The 23395-nt window shown below is 48.2% G+C and overlaps 1 protein-coding gene across 1 annotated transcript in view; it reads right to left on the minus strand.

The window, feature by feature from the left end:
* Nucleotides 1-23395, minus strand: part of Cabin1 (calcineurin binding protein 1) — a 107742-nt gene that overhangs the window by 26140 nt on the left and 58207 nt on the right. Inside the window, exons 27-29 of the mRNA XM_051186915.1 lie at nucleotides 18972-19154; nucleotides 13335-13666; nucleotides 4596-4709 (exon numbers count right to left, since the gene is read on the minus strand). Coding sequence (XP_051042872.1) covers nucleotides 4596-4709; nucleotides 13335-13666; nucleotides 18972-19154 — 629 coding nt within the window. The remainder of the gene's footprint in view (nucleotides 1-4595; nucleotides 4710-13334; nucleotides 13667-18971; nucleotides 19155-23395) is intronic.

A 23395-nucleotide genomic window follows, 5' to 3' on the forward strand; every position in this document is an offset into this window, starting at 1 on the left:
CTCTGGCTCTGACCATCTCCCTGCTGAGGCTTACAGGGACTGTTGACACTGAGCTTCATTGACATCTACCCAAACAAGCCTCAACTTGGGTCTGGTGTTGGGGACAAGGATGATCCACAGCCCTACCAAGCACGGTGGCTTGTTGAAGCCAGAGGAATAAGGAATTCTCAAAAGATGGGGGAATCCTTGAAATCATACAGCGAAATCATACACAGTCAATAGGCACCCAGCCAGGGGGAGACGCTATGAGTGACACCGATGCTCTTTTAGATTTGATGGGTTCCATAACCCCTTCCATGCCTGGCTCCACTGGTATCCAGTGGCTCTTTGGAAGGCGAGCACTGCCTGAGTTGCAGCCTGGAAAGTGTGTATCTATTCACTGGGTAGGGGAAGGCGACTCCAAGGCCTTGGAACAACCAAGCAGGTGGTTTGAGTAGAGCAAGTTTAAATCATCCCTGCTGAGAATGGTTAGTTGGGGATCTTTAGAGAACCTTTCTCCATCTCTGGGAGATGGCTGGTCCTTCAGTTGCCTCACCAGCAGAGGCCCTTCTTCCCCTTTAACCACATCAAGGCTCTAGGGGTAAGAAAAACAGAGACTGAAAAACAAAGATGGCTCACAATGCCCATCCCTTCTATTGGTTTCAGCCACAGCCGGGACAAAAGACCCACCTGGGCCTCTGTGGTGGCCGCCTAGTAGGAGTAAGCAGGCCCAGAGCCTGGGCAGACATAAAGAACTAATCTCAGGTGCAGGAAGGGGCTCAGGGTTCCCCAGTCACTTGCACACAATTCATGTTCACCACACCTTATCGGTAGGCCAAAATGAAAGACATCTATGAAAGATGGCTGGGAAAGGCAGCGCCATTCTGTGGAAAGAGTCTGACTGACTGACTGGCACAAGGATCGCTTCCTGGCCTTTGTGCATCTGTCCTGGAGACTTGGACAGGTGAGGCGGCTGCAGCAAAGTAGCAGGCTTTATAATGGAGGAAAACACACATCTGTGAGGACAGGGCAGGAGAGACAAGATGTAGCTCAAGTCAGAGTGGAGGGAGCATGATATGGCCAAGAAAGTGAGCGAGGACTGCAGCCACTGGCAGCAACTGCCAGTATAGCCACATAGCAAGGGACTGGCATTGTATACAGGCCAGCAGCAAGTATGTTTTAGTCTGTTCTGCGAGAGCCAAGGTAGGCCTTATGCTTCTGCAAGACCTCAGCCACATGGGAATCGGGGAGTCCACTATGCCCTACTTCAATTCTGTCCCTTCTAAAACTAGCTCTGGTTGCTGGGATCGGTGGAGGACCTCTGGGGTCCATGTGGGTCCATCTGTAGTGGCAAGGATGAGCTGTGTGTGTTCTATGTGCTGGGGGCACTCATGAATCCACCTGTAGGGACCTTTGGCTCCAGGGAAGCCTTGGGCTTTGTGTGAGGCCAAGATTGTGCCCCAAATCTAAGTTCTTCTCAATGCAGTATCTGTTGCCTCTTTCAGAAAGGCTAGAAACTGGGTTAAAACAGGAAAAAACCCAGTCTGCTAAAATAAGCAAACATTTTTGGGGAAGATGAAAGAGCCATCTCTGGCTCTGTTACTATGGGAACACTTCAGAATCAACTACAAGATAGGGAGAGATGTTCACCCTGGACAAAACAGCCTGATTTCAGCCCACGCAGGCCTGCCTGCCTATTTGCTAGTCTGCCTGCCCAGAGGTGAACATGCTTGCAAAGAAAGTGTAGGAACTCTCTGGATACCCAGAAACAAGCCCCTATGGGGTGGGCAAGCTACACAGAACCATCTGTCAATCTGACTTGGAATGTACTTTCCTGGCCCCCTTTCCAGGCAAGGACAGCCCCTGCTCCTTGCTCCACTCTGCAATACCCCTAGCCCGGCACTGGTTAAGTTGGGGCCTTTTTACATGCCTGCAGGCCCAGCCTCAGCCTGTCTCTTACCCCTGAATCCATGGTTACATGCTTTCTGTCAGTTCCTCCGCGTCCTGCAGAAGGAGGCACAACAGTGCAAAGCTGGGCCCCAACCGGGAGTGCCCAAGAACTCCACCTCTGTTTGGACACAGATGGGACTTTCTGCTGGTATAAAAGGCTGGGGAAACAAGGGCCTTCCGCTAGGCATCAGCCTCTTGCTGCAGAAGCTCCAACCTAGGAACTCTGATCCATTCCTACCTCGGCCTCATTAAGATACCCACTCTCCCATTAAAACTATTGTTGTGGGGGTAGGTACATGTATGTGTGTGTGAGTACAGGTGTGCACATGCCATGGAATATCAAGGTCAGGGAACAATTTTCAGGAGTTGATTCTCTCGCTTTACTGTGAGAAATCAACGTTGGTCATCTGGGGCTGAAAAATCAGCTGTGATTAGAAAGAGCCCAGCATCACTGTGGTAACATCTTCTGGAAAATATATCCCCAGCACACAGTAGTGGTGGTCCAGAGTGAGGTCAGGGCTACATTTCAAAGCTGGCCGTTGAACTCATTGTTACCGTTTTTTGTAGCATGAGATCTGCAGGGTAATGGGGTCATGGAGCAGTTTAGGCTTGTTGCTGAGAGGGGCCAGGAAAAGCCATTGGTGAAGGAAGGTACAGCCTCGGTTGCAGTGGAGACCCTAATGCTAGGAGATATCAGGGCCCTGGAACAACTATCAAGGACAGTGGCAGGTATAGAGTAGAGTGTGTCAGCCCCCCCCCCATCTCAAATTAGAACCATCAAGATGGCTCCAAACAGAAGCACTCACTGTGTAAGCCTAACAACCTGAGCTCAATCCCCAGAACCCAAGACAAAAGAGGAAGTAAAGAACGGCTCCACATCCCTGTCCTGAGTTACATTTACAAGTCAGTGCAAGCACACATTTTAACCCAGGCACGAATTCTACTTGTAGGCCTTTTCTTACAAATGAGCTTCCACAAATGTACAATGATAGATATCTCAAGCGCTGTTGTAGTAACAGACCAGGAATAATCTAAATATCCGCCAGCGGGTGATGATGGTCACCCACCTGAACACTGTGCAGCTTCAAAAAGAATGGTCAAAAGGCAGGAATGATAATGACTGCCCAGAATCCCAGCATCGGGGAGGAGGAGGCAGGAGCACCTGATCCTCATCCCTGACTACTCAATGAGTCTGAGGCCAGCCTAAGCTAGAGGTCCTGACTCAAGAAAACAAACCAAAAGAGGTGAGCTGGATACAAGAGAGCATGCCTGTAATTCCTGCACTCAGAGGCTGAGTAGCAGAACTGCAAATCTGAGGCCAATCTGGGCTATATGCAAGACAGTTTTTCAGGCAGGGGATAGAGATCACTGTACAGCACTGACATAGCCTGGGCAAGGCCCTGGTTTTGATTCCCTGCTCTGCAATAAAACAAACATATTTTTAAAACACTCTCTAAGAGATGCTATTGGGAAAAAAAAAAAAACAAACAAAAACTAAGGGCAGAATTATGTATGTTTTGGTTCTCTACAGGTAGATACACACACTGGCTTATGAAAGATCTTCTGGAAGGATACGCTCTTGGGACAAAGAACTACTCCTATTGCAGAGCAGGGCTATGGTTTGGGCAAAGGGATATGTGGGTGCTCCTTTTCATAGCAAATCCCATAGTACCATGTAGTTTGATTACCAGTGACACCTAGTACCTGCCTATAAATGACAACATAGTAGTGAGCATGGGTGGGTACAGGGTTCTAGACAAGTGACATCTCACTCATAAGTTACAGCCTGAGAGAAAGGATGAGCCATGGAACTGAACACTCACCACTTGACTAGCCCTCAGTGAGGGTTCTGGAAGCCTTGTACCTTAAAGATCTGCCTCTGCCACAACCCTCCTGCCTGTCAATATCTTTGTAGCAAACCCTACCCTTGTGAATATCAAGCAATCAGGGGAAATACAGAAGAAACCAAAGCTAAGAGGGGTCATGTGACATGCCAAGGCCACCTAGCTGGGAGCCAGCCATGCTGGAATGGCACAAAGGATGGAGAAGACCTAGACTAGAGGTAGAGAGGAAAGATGGCCCACTGCCCCTGGGTGGGGCAGAGTACACGTGGGGAGGCTGGGCTGGCAGGTGTGGAAGAAGGCAGATACTTTTAAGAGGCAGCCCTGGAAGATGGATGATGACCCACCCATGAAATACTGCTCTCCCCTCACAAGGAATGGCAGGCTAGCTAGAAGGGCACTGAAGGCCTAGTCTTGGGAAAACTTATTTTCAAGCAGTAGAGTTAGCCTTAGCGAGAATCTCCTTGGTGCCCAAGAACACACAGGGAGAGGTGGACCTGCTCCAGAGCTATAAGACCCAAGTCATCTCTCTCTATTGACCATATAGCCCCTGAACAGCTGGGCCTCTAGAGGACACATAGAACTCGACCATATCCATGCCTCTCCCTAGTGCCCAGAGGGAGTAGTGACTTGCTAGAAGTCACTCAGTTAATTACAGCTCCTTATCAGTTCTGAATTCTTGTCTGTATCACCCTGTCTGCCCTCTAAGGATGCCACACACCTGAGGCTCTGCAAACACCCAAGGAGGGGGGGGAGGGTTCACACAGCTTTAGTGAGAAGCAGCTGCAGCAAGCAGCTCAGAAATCAACAAGGCAAAGTACTCACGTTGAAGAAATTGGTCTTGTTCCTCTCGCAGAAGAGCCCCTGTGCCGGCATGTGCTGCAGCTGTTGCCATGGGATACTGCTGCCTAGCAACACATCACGGGCCCACTGGAGGTTCTGGGGAAACAAGTAGGTTGGAAGTGAGTGTGTGGGTTGCTCTGGGTGGCCCATGGGAAGGCAGGTGGTCCCTTCTTCACAGCTGCACTCGCAAAAACCGTGGCCAACAGCAGCTCTTCGGACATTGATCCTATAGCTTGCTCCAGCAGGCTCTGGGTGAGAGCACTGGGCTGTGGGATGCATTTTTGGAAGGTTTTTGTTTTTGTTGTTGTTCTTTCACCATAGCTGACTTAAGAATGTGGTCTCAGACTGCATAAGGCAGTGGGCATAGATGGGCCCCCTCACCTTGCTCAACCCTGCAAAACTGTCATATAGACTCAGTGTCCACATATTACTGGGGATCCCTATTAGCTCCAAAGGCAGACTCTACTCATTTATCATACATCCTTACTTAATTTAACCTGTGTAGTAGAGTTGCCATAGAGGCCTGGGCTTTGCTTGTGCTCAGGCTCTCTTGACAATGGGGCTTCTTGCTGGAACCCATGTTGGAGTCCTGAGAGGGACTGGGATAGATAGTCACAGAAGAAGACATTGAGCATGGAATAGGAAACCACTTGTGGGGTTTGGGAAAGATTTGTTTTTGTGCAGTGCTGAGGAACGACCACAGGGTTTGCCCATAGCCCTCTATCCTGAACTATATCCCCAGTCATTCCTTTTTTATTTTATTTTATTTTTTTAATTTTGAGAGACTACCTAAGTTATTCAGGCTGGCCTGAACTCTTGATCCTCTTGCCTTTGCCCCTCAACTGTTGGGATTACAGGCATGTACTGCCATTTTTTTTTTTTTTTTAAATCAATTGTAACTTTACTTATTTTTGCATGTCTGGGGATCAAACCCAGGACCTCTGGCATGCAAGGCTCGAGTTCTAATCCTGAGGTACACCCCAAATCCCCATCTGTACTTCTAATCCCTCCAGTGATCCACCGGGCCACCTTTGAAGTCAGTGAAGTGGGTAACACCAGGGTTATGGCTTGCACTAGACTGTTTAAAGGGCTGAGGGATGCACTCCAGCAAGAGTCCAGCTAACCAAGCCCAGTTTGGTTAGTATAAGAGCTAAGTGTGGCCACCGGTGAAGCAGAGATGTGCCCTGAGCACACGGGCTGTGCAGACACTCCCTGAGGTGGGTAACCCCAGGCGACTCAGGACATGGACCTGGCCTGTGCTGTACAGGTTTGGGAAAGGTTACCACAGTGCTGCGACACAAAGTGCCTATATGGACCCCGATGGATTTGTTAGCAGTGTGTGTGTGACCTGCACGAGTAGCAGCAGTCTGAGGTGGAGAGGAGACAGAGCACCGCCTCAAGAAGCATCTTCACAGTGGCCACAACTTCCTTAAGGAAACCACGGTGAGAAGACACCCTTTGGCTGGGGACCTGAGAAAGCAGTGCTTGTGCCAGGGTGGGGGAAGGGCTGCTGCAGGCCTCTGTAGCTGTGGGAGGGACCCACATGCCTTCCTGACTCACAAAGGGGCAGCAAAAGAAGTTTCACAAAGCCTGCAAGAATGCACAGAACACGGGCTGCAGAACCCAACTTGTATCACAGACCAGTCTTTCAGACTTGGCCCTCTCTAGTGGAAGGGTACTCTCCAACTGTTTGAAGGTTGACAAAGAGTATGAACTAGACTGGTAGCTGAGCATAAAACATACAGAAGCTCATGGGAACACTAAGCTAAAGTACATTGGAAGCCCAGACAGGAGCTCAAAGGGCTCAGGAAACTGTCAGGGGATTTGGCAAGAGCCTACCTCAGTGGTGTGAAGAGGTTCATAGACTGTTGGCTCTTGTTGGGCCACTTTCTCTGAGGAGAAAAGGTCCTTCAACACACAGCCTGTCCTGCAGTTTTATGGTGGCTCAAGGTGAGAACAGGTGATGATGTCACCCAGGGTGAACACAGCATCGCCATTCCTTATTGGGGATGGAATTTCCACTTTACACCGAGAGAACTGAAGAGAAGGTTAAGAGCTTGCCCAAGCTCCCAGGGCCAGGAAGAGGCAGTGAGAAGAATGGAAGGAAGACAAGTAGATTTTGTGCTTCCAGAAAATGGAAGGCACTTCTACTCAACTGGACAGTCTGGAGTGCAGTGGCAGGAAGGAGCAGTAACTAGAGAAGAGGGAGGTCCCTCAGGTGCCCAGAATAAGGTAGCTGGGGGGGGGGGGGGCTCTGAAAGCAAAGGGGCCATAAGGGTAGGCAACAGGGTCACTGGCCACACTTGGGGCTGCCTCAGCTACCCCTAAGGCTTGGACCAGTCAAGCCAGACAGCCTATGCTCCTGGACTTGTCTCAACTGTGTCCGTCTGCTAACTTGTGCCAAACCACTGCACATCAGGCTGGCTTCCACAGGTACTAGGAGCCTGAGACCTCCTCTTGCACAGGAACTAAAGTCTTGGGTGGGCAGCCTATATCCCTACCTGTACCTTCTGAACTCTACATACAGGGACAACTTAGCAGTGCTTGATGACTGGAGAGGGAAACAGCTACTGTTCTGCAGAGCACCTGTAGTACCAAGATGGTCAAGGCTGCAAGGGAGACCAGATCTCAGACACATCAACCTCTCCTGTGTGGATAACTGAGATGACAGCCTGTGCCTGTGTCTCTTTTACTAGTCAGAAACCAATGACAGCAGTCCCACAAGAAAAAGCTGGGCACACAGAGGCCAGACCCCATGATGTTTGCCTATATGTACAGACAGGGAGCAGAAACCTGCAAATAAGGCCCACTGGACTCTGCAGAGTGACCTGCCCCTAGCATATGTGACAGTTTCCAGGATGGTAGCTATGGGCCTCAGCTGGGATCAACCCTTCACCGGACCACACCTTAGGAGTTAGCTTAGAGGTGACTCATGGGATACATGAAACAATCAGGACTGGTGGAGATCTTCACTGGAGAATGCCCTCTGCAGCCTGCAGAAACAGTCTGTCTTCCTATGCTTTAGGACAACTGGCTGGGGCCCTTGAAGGGCCAGGGGAGGAGCTGGAGCTGGAGCTGGAGCAGATGGCTTCTGTGGATGAGGAATGCTAGTGGTTATGACATCCACAAAGCTAGGGCATGTCCCTCTGAATAAAGGATTTACCCAGCAATAAAGGATCTCTACTTCTATGCCAGTGGCTCCCAACCTTCCTAACTGTGCAGCCCTTTAACACAGTTCCTCATGTTGCACTGACGCTCAACCATAACATTACTTTGATGCTATTTCATAACTGTAATTTGCTACTTTGTTGTGAATTTTAATGTACACATTTGATATGTAATCCAGGGAATCATGACCCACAGGTTGAGAAACAGTGCTCTATACTCATCAAGAACTTCAAGGGAGTAAGGATATGAATGCCTCCAAATCCTGGACCCAGCAGACTTAAAGTCATTTTTGCCCTTTTTAATAATAAAACATCATGACAAACATCTCCATGCTTATAATAAGCCTAACATGGAGCTGGTGAAACAAGAAGTGTGGCCCATTCACCCAGAAAATGTAGTATGTCCATTAACGTTGTTATAATTAAGATTATAAATAAAATAAAAATTTGCATGGGAAGCAGATTTTAAAAAAGCAGAATCAAAGCAATATGTGTTACGTGTAAAACAAAACAAAACAAAACAGGCATAGAGAGCCAGGTGCTGTAGCACAAACAGCCACCCCCACACTCAGAAGGTGGAGGCAAGAGGATCATGAGTTTAGGGCAACCCTGGCTCCATAACAAGAACTTCTCTCTGGGAATGGAAAAGAAAAGGCAATTCTCCCATTATTCTTGGGTATGTTACTCAATGGAAAAATATTTAATAAAGAAGAACTACTTCCTGACTCCATGCTCCATGGGGTCACCAAACATGCCCCTCAGAGGCCACAGCTGTAAGTGCACATCAGCCTCTGGGGAACCACATGGATGGCACTGTGTCATTCCTCCCTTGTGAGGTTATTCTACTCTCCATTCAGGCTCTTCAAGGAGTGTCACTTGGATCCTACTAGGTTTCCAAAGCACAACTGCTACTTCCTGTCTGAACCATAGTCCAGTGTCTCTCACACCCTAAAGCCACACAATGCCCAACTAACCTTCAACATTGCAATGGCTTTAACCTCACTTGTAATAGTGTCTTTGCAATTTCTATTGCCTAATTGGGCTCTAGTGAGCCTGTGATCACATCCTCTCCCTGCCACCCCCACCCCTTGTCCACCAATCTCCACCAGGCCCAATCTGATCTCAATTTGGGTGAGCAGCCCTATCATCCACCTGGAAGCCTCTCACTCATGACCTCCTCATGAATTTCAGGAGTCTGCTGACAATTCACAACTCTGGTCAGAAAGGCCTTCTCTGATGGTTCTGTCTAAATAGACATACAATCTCTTCCATTCTCTTATCCAGTCTATTTCCTCCCAGACCTATCACTAGCTGCCACCAAAAGTGCTTCCTGCTCCCTGATAACCAATGGGCACAGTTGGGGCCTTTATTTTGATCCCTGGCTCCTCAAGAGGGCCTACCACATGGTAACAACTCAGAAGACAGATGATGAACCCATCCAGATACACAAAAAAACATACCAGAAGAACACACTAAAACACAACAAAGTCTAGGGAGATCATTCTACTTTCCAAGCTTAAAGAATCTTACTTGCAACAGATGCTGCAGGCAAGTGTTCAAACCCCTTCAGACTTCTGCATCTATATCTCTTTGTGGGAATGAGAGCCAAGAAAATGGCAACCTTTATGGGGCAATCTGCCTCACTACCTCTGGACCCCAAAGGCTCAAAAGACTCTTCAAACCAAAAGGTAGACAGACCGAATGCATAATCAAGACTCCCAAGTTGAGAAAGGAGCGTTGTAATCTCAATACTAGGGAGGCTGAGGCAGAAGGTTGGTCACAAGTTTGAGACTAGCCTCAGCTACAGGCTACTTAACTAATAAATTTCAGGCTACTCTGAACAGTGTAAGATCCTGTTCTCCAGCACCAACTCAATCCCAAAGATTTATATGTTGGGGAAAAAAAAAAAAAAAAAAAAAATCAGGTCTGGCCAGTTGTCCTTTTTTTTTTTTTTTTTTTTTTTTTTTTTTTTTTAAATAAATAAACTTATAAACTCTTATAGTTAGTTGTGAAGAGGAACCTCAAGTGAGAAAATGCCTCTATGCCTCCGTTAGATTGGCTGTAGGCAAGTCTGTGGGATATTATTAATGATTGATGATTGATGTGAGAGGGCCCAGCCCATTGTGGGTGGTGCCACCTCTAGGGCAGGTGGTTCTGGGTGGTAAAAAGTAAGCTGAGGGCCAGGCGTTGGTGGCTCATACCTTTAATCCCAGCATTTGGAAGGCAGAGGGAGGTGGATCTCTGTGAGTTCAGGGCCAGCCTGGTCTACAGAGCAAGTTCCAGGACAGGCTCCAAAGTAAAACAGAGAAACCCTGTCTTGAAAAAAACCAAAAAAGGAAAACAAAACAAAACCCAGCTGAGCAAGTCATGAGGAACGTGTTGGTAAGCAGCATTCCTCCATGGTCTCTGACTTCAGTTCCTATCTCCAGTTCCTGACCCAACTTCCCTCAATGATGGACTGTGATCTGAGTTGTAAGCTGAAGACATTATTCTATAAATCACACAAGGTAAAGCCTGCTCAGACCCTACTGAATATAGTGGCCCAAGACATTGTCTTGATAATTCTAGGCAAAGTAGCATTCTGCCTGTGGGGCACAGAAATGGGGCAGAGGCTGAAGGAAGGTATGAAAATATACTTAACACTTGGGCCCATGACCCAGCAAGCCTAGGGCTGTGGTCCTTGGAAATTCCACAATAGAATGTGCAGTATCAGGGGCCTCATCACACCAACAAAGTAGGTTCCTTCCATACAGGCCTTGAACCAAAGCAGCAGGTTCTGATTGGGCTAGTGTGGCCTGGCCACCTCTACACAGATTATATGAACGGACTCAGGGTTTGCCTTTTTGTGGCTAGCTTATTTCATTGGACACAACATCCCCAGGTTCATCCATACTGGTGTAGGACTGCCTTCCTTTAAAGGGCTGAGTAACAGCCAGCCCAAACTATTATTGACTATAGATTTCATTACTATATTGTTGAAGCTGGGAATGAATATCACCAACACTTTTATTTGGCTGCTTGGCTCCAGGACCAATTCAATGTCCAGGTTCTCTGCATCGGACTGCTTCTAACAGTTACAGCAGAAACTGGAGGGCCTTAGCTCCAGGACAACAGGGCAAGCATGGTCATACCTCATCTTTCATCCAGACCCCTACTGAAGAGGATAGGAGCCCAAATGATAAGATTATCCTGATACAGCATGGAGCGCAGCCACACATAGGCACCAGAGATTCCCAAAAAAGAAGACCCAGCCTTTGGCAACTTTTCCAGGAACAGTCCTCAGAGGGCCTAATTGGGGGTGGGGGCGGGCAGAGATGGAGATGGGGGAGATGGGTCTGGCTAATGGGAAAGAAGGCTGTTTGCCCTTCTTTACAACAACTCTATATGTGTATCACCACCAGTCTCTTCCAACAAAACAGCCCTGAGCCTCCAAGAGTGCCTAGCCACAGAGCCTAGGTCTGTCCCTAGGAGGGGTCTTGCTTCAAAATTCCCATCGAGGCAATGGCTTCAACTGGAGGGACATGAGAAAGACATAAGACTCAGCAACAGTTAACTGTCCAGCCCTAGGCAACTCTAACAGACACCTGACAGTCTAGTTGGCCACTGCGCCATAAAACAGCAACAGGAAAATGCCACAGCTAGGCCTATAGATGGGTTTTAAACAAAATGTGCCGCTGTCAAATGCGCACACATTGGGAAGTGTTTGTTACCAAACAGCTACGTGTGGAAGGAGGTCACTGCCTGCCAATTAATGTTTCTGAATTAGTCAGCTACAACTGAGTTGTGTTCCAACATCTAAGAAGAGGCTGCCAGCAGAGTTGGCACCCAAGACTCACCCCTGGAACAGGGGTTTGCCCTGAGCAGCAGGAAAGTATTAATCATATGTTCAGAAGGTTTGGTGGTAACCTGTCATTCAAATTGTAGATGGCAGCTGGTGTTCAACAAAGATCTGTTGAAGCCCACAAAACTCCCCCAATAGTTACAGGCAGCCCAGGAACACAGCTGGGGTCCAGAGAAAACCTGGTATGTTCTGGAAACACCCGACACACATGACATTCTACAGTTCTGTCTCCACAGGAGGTCTAACATTGAGAAGAGAGTGTCCGCCTCAGAGGAATCTCTCTCAGAATCATGGCCAGCATTCCATCTCCACAAATCAAGGAACCTAATCTAGGAATGTGGCTAAGAAAAGAGCCAGCAGAAACTAATGGATATGGATATGGCTGGGTTGACTAGGCCTGTCTACTGCATGGACCACTACGGGATGACTACAATGACCTGGGGAACATTCCTGGTTAGAGGACAAAGGAAAACACATTACACACAGGGGGACCCCCTGAATAGCGGAGGACAGTGAAGTAACTGGGTCCTAGGTGAAACCACTGGGCCAGTTCCTGGCCGTCTTTTGGTTCCTCCACTTAGCCTGGTAAGTGTGAGCCCAGATCCCCAGATGTAACGTAGCAAGGCTTACAACTTAAAGTACCTGATGCTTCAGATACTTCCACATTAACAGGAGTTTGTTTGTTTTAGGGTATGAAATCAAGGTTTTCTCTGTGTCTCTTTCTTCCCCCACTCCAACCCTTCCTCCACATCTTCTTTCCTCCCCTCATCTTTTTTCTCCTCTTCGGCATCTTGAAACCTAGCTGGCCTCAAACTCAAACTCTGTAACTAGGACCAAGCCAGACCCTGTTTCTCTAGCCAACCACCCTACTTGGTTCTTCAAAACTCCACAGAGAATGTAGAATGTAGTGGAGCCCAGAATGGGGGCAGCAGGAGGCCTCTGCGAGAAGACCTGACTAGACTGGGAGGATCACATGAAGGAGGTCTCACAGTGAGACCTTGTGAGCGCCCTCCTTACCTGGTCACTCTAGCTCTTCCTGGCCCTCCCACACGGCACTTTCCTGGGCTGCTGGCGCTGTCTGTCCTTCCCCCTCAAGCTTTACCTGTTCCCCCACGCACTATAGGTCTCAGCCTTCACACTGTCATAGGAGCACCTGGCTCTGTGCACCCTATTTTCTCTGTAGTGCTGGTCACAACAGAGCTGCTTTGCTTGCTCATGTGTATATTTTTACCTGGCCACCCCATTACATATAGCTCTGTAGGAATGAGCACCAGGGGTAGGGGACTCCCCCTGTCACCTCCTGAAGAATGACTGAAGGAAAAGGAAGTCACTCTGGTCCTCTCACTAACGCTAACAGCCAGAAAAAAAGGTCTGACTGACTAGAAAGCCGCAGGTAGTGCTGAAGCCTGGGGCACAGCCACTGCTTTCCAAAAGAGCTGAGAGAGGCTGTCAGCACCCAACAAAGCAGGGGCTGCAGAGATGATTCTGGCAGCTGTACCCATGAGGCAAGCCCAGAACAAGGAAGCCGCAAGGAGGCCTACATTCCAGGGCACACAGTCCACACTTTGGACTGGCTCTGGCTCTGTAGCTCTTCTTCACACCCCTCCCAGATGAGCAAGCCAAGCCCTGAACCCCAAAGCTCCTGTCAGCCTCCCAGGACACCTGTCTGGCTGAGGCAGCCAGGCACACCCACCCTATCAGGGCCCTTCTTACCCGGTGAGTCTTGCTGTGGGTGTAGAGAAAGGCCAGGCGGTAGAGACTCTTGTAGTGCTGCGGGAAGCGGCTCAAGCACAGGCAGAAGGAAGAGATGCACTGCTCTGTGAGAAACTGGCGCTGTTCCTCAGCGCCTGCTGGCAGTCCCTGGGGAAAAGGCACCGGCTCCCCTAGGGGGTCACCCCTTTTCTTCCCATCCCACAAGGGAGGTGTGGACACCGGGGGCTTGCTGGGGATGTAAGTAGAGGCTGGGGAATCTGCCACAGGCTTCTGGATGCCTTGTTCTACAACTCGGAAGGCCTCTGCACTCTCCAGGGACTCCTCAATTTTTCCTACTGTTAAGAAGAAGAAAGAGAAAGGCATTGTGGTTTTAAGCTCTCTTCATGCACTAGTCTGTCACAAATGATAGAAACACCTCAATGAAGTGGCAGGGACAGCTGGGTTGATGCCCATGCTTGATGGGTAATGAACCTAGCAATGAGAGATACAGGGCTCTGGCTCGACTCCTACTGGCTATGGTCACATAGTCTCCTGGCCCAAGACATGGGTGGTCCCAGCTGGTTTGCAGCAGAGGGCCCAGGGGCTACAGAGAGGAATCGTTCCAAGCTGGACTCTGGCTCCTACCTAGTGAGTATGACAAAGGTGACATCAGGGATGGTATAGGTTCAAAAGAAAGCAGGTCACAGACTGGAGGAAACATTACCACTGCTAGTCAAACAGCCAGGAAAAGGCTTGGCCAAGTGACACACCTGTTCCACCAGTAGCACAGTACCTCAGCCTACAGGCTCCTCAGCATCTTTCTCTGGGGCTGTTGCAGGTGGGCCAAGTGTTTATGCATGACACCCGCTTGAGAATTCTGATATCTAAACACCCAGCCCTGCTCCTCAGGCACCACGGAGGAGCCCAGGACAGGTCTCAAGATGGCAGTACTGAATGGCCTCACACCACCCCTCCTTGGCTGCCTGCAGGGGAGGCTCTCTGGCTCAGGATGCAAGAGATAAGGTGGCTTCTGGCCCATGGCCCTGAGGTATCCATGAGCTTGGCCTATCCAGCACAGCCTGCCTGGAGAAGAAGCCATTATCACCTAGTCTGAAGACAATCTGTACTGTGGGTGGAGCCTTGGCAGCACTCTCCCTACTGTGAGGGAGGACTGGCAGTAGCTTAAACCTAATATGGAAAAGTCAAGAAGGCAAGGACCAAGACTCCAAGTTAATCTTCCCAGCAAGTACCAGAATAAGAGGATAGACCTCAGGTATGTGGCAAGGTTGACCACCACTGTTGTTTTTGTTAAGGAAGAACTGAGCAGTCATTCTCTGTCCCCTCAGCTCCTGCTTTCCCAGCTCCTCAGAATACCTCCTTTCCATCCACTGCAGTTGGACGGACGGACGGACACACACACACACACACACTGACCTCTGACTTTTCCTGCTTTACTCACCTGCTCACAGATCTCAACGCTCCAAGGCTCAGTGTTTCTTCTCTCAGGTCTCCCCACTCTGAGAGAGGTAGTGTTTGTAGAGGAAAGGCACAAGACTGTCTCCTTGTGAGCAGCCCAGAGCTTCCTAGGGGCCTGTTCTCCTAGCTCCTACCATCTGTTCCTTCCTGTTCTGCAGTGCTAGCACCTCACACCAACTCCCGCCCTACCATCTGAAGTAGCCTGAATGAGTGTCAGAAATCCTAGAGTCTCTGTTGCCATGCTACAACAGTCTCCTCTCTTGTGGGCGTAGGATGCTGTTTGGACCCCTAGCTTAGAGCTGGCATCCATCTTACAGGTGCTACCAAAGCATGTCAGGTTTCTAATGTGTTCCAAATGTGGCTCAACACCAGCAGTGGAAACAATGGCTATGAGCCCAACCAGAGGCTCCAGGAAGACAAGGGAACTGGTGGACGATACAGCCCTTGGCCCAGGGTAAGGAACAGGAGGCAGGGGGCAGGAGTAACACCAAAGGCTCAGACATAAAGTCTCAGGAACACAATTTTTACAGAAAACAGGAAGAGGGAAAGAATCCAAAGAGGGTTCAGGACCAAAGAAAATGGAATCTCTGATTGTTAATTCAGATGTTCAGAGTTCTGGGTGGCCCAAGGGAATCTAAGAAAGATGAGGTGAGCAGCATCACACAAACATGTACTCCTTCCACTAACAGCCTCAAGATCACTGGACTCTTCCACTTCCTTGATAAAGGAAGAGGGACAGAAATGGCTGTAAGTTTACAGGATGCTTCCTAGTCAGGATGTCAAGTACCAACCAACCACTAGCAGCATGAAGATGGGATGATATATGCTCCTCTTACCCGAAGGTGAGAAAAACCACACAGGCCAAGCAGCCTACACCAGGTCTCCTTGGCAAGAACTGGCTTAGAATGCTTATGGTGCAGGTCCTGGGGCTAGCAGAGTGTGGGACTTCAGGGAGCACGGAGGCCTGCCGTGGTGAACTGGCTCTACCTAATGGGTTTCCTGGGAAGGGTGGGAGGACACGGCTGAACACCAGGCACAGATATGTCAACTACAGATAATGCCACTGAGTCTCTATTCACAGACCAAAGAGTAGGCATGTGTGGCCATGGCATCATGTTCATTGCATTGACTATACTGGTTACTGACAATGTCTACAATGTCTATTATGGGTTTTACATTCTACAGAGTGAGCTTGTGTTTAAGTGCTGAAATTCTAAGCAACGTTTTTTCTACACACACACACACACACACACACACACACACAGGGTTACCTTCACAATCTAAACATGTATTCTGAAGATCTGACTCCTGCAAAGGTGAGCTTCAGAAAGGTAAACAGCCAACAGTGTAAAAGTCTTTCCTCGAGCACTAGCAGACCAGTGTGAAAGAATAACAGCCTCTAAAATACAATGGAGGCCAGTCTCTCAAAAACAGCACCATTCACACTTGCTGTACATTGTAGGAAGCTCAGAGACAGGCATGATCCGGGGAGCAGAACCTGCTCCCTTCAATACCCAGTGCCTGAGATAGCTCTGGATCTGTCACAGCCTGCTGTTAGAGGACATGGAATGCATGAACAAGGAAGGGCCTGCATCCCATGATATGGACTGCATGATAGGGAGCAGCAGGTCGGTAGCAGGACTGTCCAGAAGAGTGGCCCTGGAAGGTCAGGAGAGTGAAACAGACTTCAGTGCACACTGGCCTGAAGCTCTGGCTTTCTCAGAGAGGCTGAGAGCTGGTCAAGGGCTAGAAATGCAGCTCAGAGGCAAAGAACTCAGCTAAACTAGCCGGGAGGGAACAGGAAGGTAATAGGACACAGAATATGTCATTTCAAGCCTGCTAGCAACTGTAATGATCTCTTGTTCTATCCTAGCATTCCTTACCAATCCAATCGCCAGCAATGTACTGTCTGCCCCCTGACTTAACCCCCCCCCCCCAGTCCTGAGTAAAAGAGGTAGGATACTAGGATACTCCTTATCAGTCTGGAAAGGCCCTGCCCCACACATGATGGAGAGAGGCGGTTAAAGTCTGGATGCAAAATGTACCCCAGAGGTCAAGTGTCTCAACACCTGTTTCACAGCTATTTCAGGAAGCTGTAGAACCTTTAGGATTCCAGGCCTAGCTGGAGGAATGCTGGGTAGTCAGACCTTTCAGAGTGCCAGCCAGGTCCCAGTTCATTCCTTTTTGATCTGTTAAGACATATCAAGTCTTGACACAGCTTCAACTGCAAAGGATAGAACTCTAGACCACACCCCTCAAACTGTGTGAACCTCCCGTAAGTGCTCCTGTCATGTACCTCTGTCATAGCAAGGAAAAACTGAGTCCATGACGACAGTTGCATGCAAGGAAAAAAGTAACTAATATTGAGGTCCATGATGATAGTTACACTGCATGGTGAGTCAGAGAACATAGATGAACTTCCTCACTTGACCAAGAGTAAAAATAATTATATTTTAAAACTAAACATGCTATATTAGAATGTACAGAGTACATTACTTATTTTCTTTCAATCCTAAATCTCCAACAGTGTATTTGTATCCATTATAGAATGTCGACGTGAGGGGGATAATATAATGATTGCTGAGAAAGTAAGGCTGTTCTTTTTTCTTTCTGGTTTTCAGAGACAAATTTTGCTACGTAGCCCAATCTGTTACCAAACTTGTGATCCACCATAACCAGCTTTAACCCGCTCCCTTCTTTTGTTAATTTTTAGACAGTCTCACCGTGTAGTCTTCGCTGGCCTCGAACTCACAGAAATGCACCAGCTTCTGCTTCCCAAGTGCTGGGATTAAGGGCATCCACCACCAAACCCAGCTTTAACCTTGTCTCCTGATAGGGACCAGGCACAGGTGAATCTGTCTGATAAAACAGTCCTGGAGGGCTAACAGAAAACAAAGCTAGAAGAGTCCTATCCTCCTCCAAATGGCTTTGGCCCCACTGCTATACTTCCAAGTGAGCCTCTAACTGACATAGAAACTTGCTAAGGTTAGGCCCAGCCCCCTGGAGTAAGCAGGTTATGCTCCATCCAGTCCACTCAGAAGGCAACACAGAGTAGGGGCTAAGACTGAACTCCTCACTCTATCTCAAGCTCTTTGCCAAGGAAATAGGAAAAGCCTTGACGCTTTCCTTCTTAGGTAGCTGAGAAGGCAGTGTGTGATCTAGGACACCTGAATGTGGGACTGGGTTGTCTTGTAAGTACACATATGCATGTCTTTAGCGAGAATGGGAAAGCTCTTAGGAAGATAGTTTAATGGGTAGGGGCTTGCTGTGCAATATGAGGACCTCAATCCAGATTCCCTAAACCCATGTAAAACCGGACATACTATATGCCTGCATCTCAGAGCTCCTGTGACAAGACAGCAGGTGGATACAGGAGAACCCATGAAAGCTCACAGGCTGGCTAGTCTAAGGCACAGCCGCAAACAACAAGACCCTGCTCAAACAGGGTTGCAGGTGCAGACCTGCACTCTGCTCTCCACCTGTGTGCCACGGCACACATACCCGCACATACACCCATGCCCACAAACGACACACATTAAACAAGAAAGGAAGCTTCAGAAATATATGGCCAACTGGCCACAGTCTGTGAGAGGCACCAGGGATGCCTCAGCCTGCGTATAGTCATGCTATAAACTTAGAAGTGGGGCTCTGCCTAGGGATCCCAAGGGAGCTGGGCATATCCCAGGCTTAGATCAGTGCTCTCTGCCCAAAAAAGGCAGATTTCCCAAGAAGTCTGATATGATTCAGACTAAAAAGAAAACATATTTGTGACATTCACAATCCAGAGACTTTTCCTAATAACCATTCACCAAGGCCCCCACAGGCTGATACACTCTACTGACATTGTGAACATGGCTTTCCCAAACAGGCTTTATGTGTCATTACTACATGACAGGTATCATAAAGCACACTTGTCAAACCCTCTAGTGCCAACACCTCCAAGAGCTGCCTTATGTAATCCTCACAATCCCTGGGATTTGGCACCAGGACCATTCCTATCCTACAGTGAGACCAGAGGATCAGGAAGGTAAGTAACTTTCCCACTAACATCCCAGGGCAAAAAAAGCAGAAGCCTGAAGGCAAAGCTAGGCTGAGGCTAAGCTTTCTAAGACAGAGTCCTCAGGTGTTCCTGACTGCCTCAGGGGGTCAGGGTGGCCCACATTAGCAGGTTAGGCTTCTTACCTCTTTCCTCTGTGGGCCCTGCAAGATCTTTCCCAGTTGGTCCCGCTTGAGCACTGAGCCCAGGTAGCCTCTTCTCTGCTAAGGGTTTTCGAGAACCCTCCAGCAAACTTGTGGGCTCATTAAAGAAATCCTGTGTTGAGCTGGAGTCTGACAGGGCCACGGCTGTGCTGTCCTGGCTTCGGTCTGAAGGGAGGAGGGAGGAAAAGGCAGGAGCATGAACTCACAAGACCTCTGCCTTAGAGGGGCCTTTCAGGGCTAGGTTCCCACATGGCCCAGGACTGTCCTGCAACAGGGATCCCATCAGTGTACCACTCTAACTCTGCTGAGCCCAACCCACCCTAGAGGCCCTGAGCCACTCAGAAAGGGCACTGATATCTATGGTCAACCTTCCTGATGTGCACTGTCTACTGTGGGAACAGCCCTATGATGACTGACTTCAAGCTACCAGTGTGCTGCTAGGTATGGTGCTGAGAAGAGATGAAAACAGTCACTGGCATGTAGTGTTGCTACCATATAGATATAAGACAAACTGCAGCGGCTATGAATCAGGAAACATTTTTAGGCAGATGTACGTTCTAGAACAAAGAATCCAGATTCCTTTAAGTCCTGGGCACAAAGGTAGTTTGTACTCAACTCCCTGGCTGTTCTCAAGTCTCCTTAGGTACTCTAGGAGAAACACTAGAGGCAGGGCTGGGGGGCGGCGTGACAACACCTGGGAATGCAGGTTTAGGGAGAAGGGGCAGGCAGTACTATAAAAGATGTGAGGCTTATCTGGACCCTTATCTCTAAGGGGCAAAACCTCCTGCCTTAGGGGGACAAGTGCAAACCTTGCTGCCCCCAGGGTACAGGGGAAGGGAAAAGGGAAACTTTTGATGTAAGGAAAGTCAGGAAACCCACTACTAGGAAGGGACATGGTTACTAAGAAAGTTATTCCTGTGATGGGGGACACAGAGCCCTCCTAAGTTTGAGGCTAAATCAGCAGCCCAGGACAGCCAGCAAGCACCCACTAGCAAAGCAAGCACAGCAGCCTCTACTGCAGGACAGAGGAGCAGGCAGGGGGAGCCTGCAGAGGACTAAAGCAGAAGAGAACCAGAAAGCTGAGCCAAGTTTAACTGTGAGGGAATATGAAGCTGGGAGCACACTGAAGGTAACCGTAGCAACAACAAATTGCAACCAGGCTCAAAGGCCCAGAGATAGAACAGGCCAATCTATCCCAGAATAAATGTTATTCATTTCAAATAGTTTCTTTGATCCTACACATGACACCTGGTATTCACTATAAAATTATAAGACATACAGATATGTTAAGAAACAAACAAAAACTCATACTGTAAAGAGGCAAAACAATCAACAGAAGTAGAATCGGAAATGATCGTGGACTATTTAAAATAGCAACAATTATGTGATGTGTAACTATGATTCGGATGTTAAGGCTGTAGGGGAAAGCCTGTACACCACCCATGAACAGATGGTGAATCTCAGGAGTGAGCTAGATTATAATTATAATGAGTCAAATGCAGTTTCTCGAAATAAAAAACGATAACAGAGACTAAAGGAATGCTTTTTTGCTGGGCTTCTCAGAGGACTTGACATAGCTGGGATGGAGGAAGGATCAAAATTTGAAAACTAGAGGGTTGAAGAGATGGCTCCAAGGTTCGGAACACTAGCTGCTCTTACAGAGGACCTGAGTTTCATTCCCAGCACCCCATGGTGGCTCACAACTACCAGTTCCAGGGGATCTAGCACCTCCTCTGGTCTCTGAAGGCATGGGGCACTCATAGTGTGCATATAGATCCATGAAAGCACAATACTCATACATACAGAAAAAATAAATTCAAATCCTGGTACCCACAAACTAAGTATAAATAATCCAAACTGGGGGGGGGGGCAGCGGTGGAGAAGCAGAACAGAGTACCTGAGTCACACAAAAGAGAGATGCAAGACAGGAGACACACTGGATAAGACAATGACTAGAGCACTCACCTAGCACATTCAAAGCCCTGGGTTTGATCCAGCACTGCAAAAGTTAACACACAGATTGACCAAGACTTTTCCAAAAATAATGAAAGACATTGAGTCACCAAGAATCTCAGAGAACACTAAGCAAGGAAAGGCCCTCTACACATGATGGAGGGGTCACATACGAGCAGACTCAAGATTCCTGAAACCAAGATTAAGAGGCCAGGTATGGCCCATGCCTGGAAAAGGGAGGTGGATCTCTGTGAGTTCAACGCCAGCCTGGTCTACAGAGTGAGTTCCAGGACAGCCAGGTCAACAGAGAAACTCTGTCTCAAAAACCAAAAACAAAAAGTAGAAAGAAACAAAGAAAAAACAAAAGCTCTAACAGGTTAACAAGAAAAAGAAAAAAACCCTACAAACTTCTGATCAGAATACATGCATCAGGTAATATCTTTGTGCCCCACCTCCTTGTGGGGGGGGGGGGAGTAAATGGAGGTCTTTCTCAAATAAGCAAAATCTGAGTAAATTCACTATCAGCAAATATAAGTCACACGAAATGTTATGGCAGAACGAGTAAGAACTGAGACAGAAAGCTGGACCTGTATAATGAAATTAAGCACTCTAGAAATGGCTAGTGTGATGCTAAACATGAAGACCTTCCTGGCAGGTGTGATGTAGCCACACTCTCTGTAGACCAGCACTGATGAGACAAGACTTTGTGTCAAAAACTAAAGTGAAGTGACAGCAAGGGCATGTAGCCTTATAGAGTACATAAAAGTAAAATGATTAACAACACAAAAGCTGGGTACTGCTGTGTAGTACAGTGTCTTTAGAAGGCTGCTGGTGATTAATGGCCTACTCTGTTAGCCCTAAGGCATAAACTACATTTGAAGAACACACAAACAAGAGATAAACAGTCATTGTATCTGAAGGAGAGCAGCTGTGCTGGGAGACAGACAAGAACCTGTCCTCTAGTCATCCTGACAGGAGTCTCCCCAATGGCTTCTGAGCACAGGGACAGAGAGAGAGGTAGAAAGTTTCCATGGCCCTTCCCGGCTTCCTTCACAACCTTAGAAATCAAATACCGGTGACTATATTAGCACCTAACAGGCAATCCCGAGGGCCTGTGTAAGCCACTAGCTGGGCAAATCCGAAACAAGATGGAACTGTTTCCAGAGTGGAAAGCTTGGACTCCGGAAGTGCAGGCTGTCAGTGCTGAAATCCAACTAGTTTCCTAGCTTGGAAATATTTGCACCTTGGTCTCCATCCATATAAAACTAAGGAGCAGTGCTCACTTCCCAAGACTGTCACCATAATTACATAGGTTATTAAACACAAAGTGCCTGAAGCAGTGCCTGGCACACAGTAAAGATGTCAGCTTAATTATCCACACATAACTGTTTCAGAGACTGGGTGTGATTTGTCAGTAATGCAGCAAACTTACCATCAGAGGCTTCCTTCTGAATGGAGTTTTACTGAGCCACACTGCAGCGGACACAGGTGCACATTCTTAACCAGTGCCCAGACACTGACCTCAAGCAGGGAGGTATGCAGACAACACCAAGAATTAGCTCTAGCCTCCAACACCTGCGCCACTGCTCTGGCCTTGGGACACAGGTGTCAACATGTAGCATGGTACTCTGCCCAGTAAGTGACAGGTTATACATTTCAGCTGGCTAGAAACAGTAAGAATGGGTGATGGATGGTTGAGACCCAAGCTAGAAACCCGGCAGCTAACTGTATTTGTTGCCTCACACTGACCAAGAGCTCTTCCCACTTTCATTCACTCCAGGGGCCTCCTGAGCACTGAATGAGGGGTAAAGGCCAGGCCCGCTACACTAAGAAGAAATTCCAAACGTGAGTCCCAACTGTAAAGGAATCATTTCTCCCTGAAGTCAGTCTACTTGCTAACTTTGTAGAAGGAGAATGACAACTGGAGACCCTGATATTTCCATATCGAATAAAAAGTCAGTGCAATTAACTTAAAACATGCATGCGCGCGCGCACGCGCGCACACACACACACACACACACACACACACACGGGAGTGCTGCTACAGCATATATATCGAGGCCAGAGGACAATTCTGTGGAATCATTATGTTCTTCCCTCTTTATGTGGGCTCCAGGGATGGGACTCAGGTAACCAGGCTTGCTCAGGAAGAGCCTTTATCAAGTAATCCATCTTGCTGGCCCTTGTTGAAGAACTTTGAACTTAAGGGTCTCAGGCCCACACTCCAATCTCAGATCTGCTACTGACTAGCTGGACAAACAGGGCTAAATAACTGCTGTCTTAAGGCCCCCATTTCATGTTTTGTTTTTTCTTTAACCATAAGTTTTAGTGTCCTTATTCTTAAACATGGGATCTCCACAGGGTCTATTTCCTGACACACATTAACAGCAGCAGTCACTTTGGCCTGGACAGGGAACATAGATAGCTTGGGCAATGCTACAGAGGCCTCAAAG

The sequence above is a fragment of the Phodopus roborovskii genome, unplaced genomic scaffold (assembly GCF_943737965.1).
Source record: "Phodopus roborovskii unplaced genomic scaffold, PHOROB, whole genome shotgun sequence".
In the NCBI taxonomy this organism is placed as follows: domain Eukaryota; kingdom Metazoa; phylum Chordata; class Mammalia; order Rodentia; family Cricetidae; genus Phodopus; species Phodopus roborovskii.